The 2,513-nt window shown below is 37.0% G+C and overlaps 1 protein-coding gene across 1 annotated transcript; it reads right to left on the bottom strand.

Moving 5' to 3' along the window:
• Window positions 1–1,207: 1,207 nt before the first annotated feature.
• On the bottom strand, window positions 1,208–1,879 carry LOC111910055 (uncharacterized). Its single transcript, XM_023905848.1, has one exon. The coding sequence runs from the start codon at window positions 1,877–1,879 to the stop codon at window positions 1,208–1,210; it is 672 nt and encodes a 223-aa protein (XP_023761616.1).
• Between the last annotated feature and the right edge of the window lie 634 nt (window positions 1,880–2,513).

The raw sequence follows: 2,513 nt of genomic DNA, 5'->3' as shown, positions 1-2,513 counted from the left end.
GAGTAATATATGTTAATCTTTCACACTCATATGGAGCGTTAATCCACTTCTGCATTCCCCTTGTAATGCTCCATTAATCTCCAGGATCCTGGTTGAATAACTTTAAAGATGTAAAAGATTGAGACTAATTTTCAACATGTTCATCATCATATCTGATACCAAAATACTGAAGTATTAGTGCAAACCATCAAGGGTAAGGAACATGAGTAGATCTTTACTTCATTTGATAATCTCAAGAATTTGATCAAATATAAGTTGGGCAAAATCTAAGTGCTAATTCTTGATGATGGAGAAGAGAGACGATGTTCAAAGGAGTTCATCTAACCAAGACTTCTCGTTTTATGAGAGAGACACTTCCTAAGGACAATAGTGAGAAACTTCCAAGTAGTTGGAAGATGCATACATATAGCTCCTCCACGCCGTGGCAATTGGGCACACAAAAATTTTATTTTATTAATTTAAGTTTTTTTTTCATAAAATTGCAACACCCCACCTTTATGTGTTTCTTGTCCTCATAGAAATGATCAAAAAATGATGATAGAAGAGTAAAAATCCTAATTAACAAAGAAATATAACAAAAACGCAAAAGTAGAGTGAAAAGAAAATGCAAACAGCGGGTTGCCTCAAACAAGCACTTCTTTTTTAGGAGTGTTAAGCTAGACTCCTTCCCGCTCCACATTGTTGTAGGTGGGAGTGAGATCTCTCTTTTCTCATTCTGCTCCTTCCACCTTCTTTTGCAAGCCTGAAATTTCCTTATATATGCCTTTTTCATGTTTTCCTTTTTCTTTTTGTTGGCATGTTCCCCATTTTTGCGTTTCAACCTTTTTTTCTTTCAACATATTGTGTCTTCCATTCTTCCTCTTTTTCCCCTCGTTTCCACTTCCATCTTGTCAATCATCTGCTCATCATTATTCCGATCCACCTTCTTTCACTTAGCTCATCATCATCATCACTCGAGTCAAAATTTTCTGCTTCGCTTGCTTCATCTACTTGAGCATTTGATTTTACGAAAGCGAAAATATCAAAAACCATGGGGATTGAGGCTCTTGGCTTGGTAAGGTTGGCTCCTTCACCTTAAGGATGCTCCCATGCCTTGATCTTTTCCTCCATCATTTTTCTTTTTCCTTTAACTCGTTGAGACTTTCATTTACTCCTTTGTTTTCCACCATCCATCCAAATTGTTTACTCTTAACACCTCATTTAAAGGTTAGTCATGAATCACTCTTTGGTTCATTTCAAAAGTTATTTCTTTGTCTTCTACTTGAAGTGTAGGCTTAGAGTCATGAATATCAACTAGGGCTCTCGTGGTACTCAAGAATGGTCTTCCTAAGATTATAGGAAGGCCATCGTCTTCCTTCATATCTAAGACTACAAAGTCTACTGGAAAAATGATTTTTCCAAGCTTCACCACTAAGTCTTTTACAATTCCACGTGGATGAGTTATTGATTGATTTGCCATTCGAATTTTCATTCTTGTGTTTTGTAGCCTTGGTAATGTGACCTTCTTGTAAAAGGAATAGGGCATGAGATTGATGCTAGCCCCTAATTTGCATAAAGAATTTATTAAAGTAGAATTTCCGAATTCGCAAGGCAAAGTTAACCGCCCCAAATCTCCTATTTTTATTGGCAACCCCTCAATGATGGCTGTAGAACACAATTCGTTAAGCATGATGATGGATGCTTTTCCCAAATCCATTCGGTTCGTCATCACTTCCTTAATGAATTTAGGAAGTTTAGCCATAGATTTTAAGAATGAAGCATTGGTTGAGAAGGATAACACTTTTTCCATGAATTTCTTCTGCTCCGGTGTATTGAGTTTCACATGGCTCGAGATAGATAAGGAAGTGGAGGGTAAAGCAGTTTTCTGCTTTTGCTTCATGCTTCGCTTCTTCCAGTTGTGGATTAGGCTGTCTAGTAATTGTATCGTGGATCACTAATGACTTAGAATTAACCTCTTTTTCAGTGTATATTGCCATATCATTAGATTGTATTTTTGGTTCAGGACTTTTAAGTAGTAAGCACTCGTTTACGAGTTTGGTCAATTGACCCAATTGGGTTTCAATATTCGTTATTGCAGCTTGTTGGTTTCTTATTATGAGATCAATCACCTAATGTATTTTCTTAGAAATAGGTGCAAAGGTGCAAGCATCAACTCAAACTAGTATTTATTCTTGGACGGTGCTTGTTCTTTTTGATAAAAGCCTCGGACGGTTTACATAAACTTATGTTCCTTGGCTTTCTTATATTCTTCGTATGGCAACCACTCATTCTTGGGTTTTCTCCAATCTTCACCGTACTTGTCCCCACTTCAATAACATGCTTGAGCCTTCTGATTTTCATTCTTGTCAAGGTCACAGTCCTTGGTTAAATGCGTTCCACCACAATTATCACACCCAACTTGAATTGCATGGATGGATTGAACCATTTTTGTCATTCTTCGGTCCATGGAGTCTAACTTTGCCATTACTGTAACCATATCTTTCGAAACTCCATTACAATCTTTGTATTCTCTT

Source organism: Lactuca sativa, chromosome 5, assembly GCF_002870075.4.
Source record: "Lactuca sativa cultivar Salinas chromosome 5, Lsat_Salinas_v11, whole genome shotgun sequence".
NCBI classification, from domain to species: domain Eukaryota; kingdom Viridiplantae; phylum Streptophyta; class Magnoliopsida; order Asterales; family Asteraceae; genus Lactuca; species Lactuca sativa.
Note: the sequence above shows the minus strand (reverse complement) of the source record. Positions and strands in the feature narration are given on the sequence as shown.

Coding starts and splice junctions, on each gene's coding strand:
- LOC111910055 (XM_023905848.1), bottom strand. CDS start 1,879: ATGAAGCAAAAGCAGAAAACTGCTTTACCCTCCACTTCCTTATCTATC.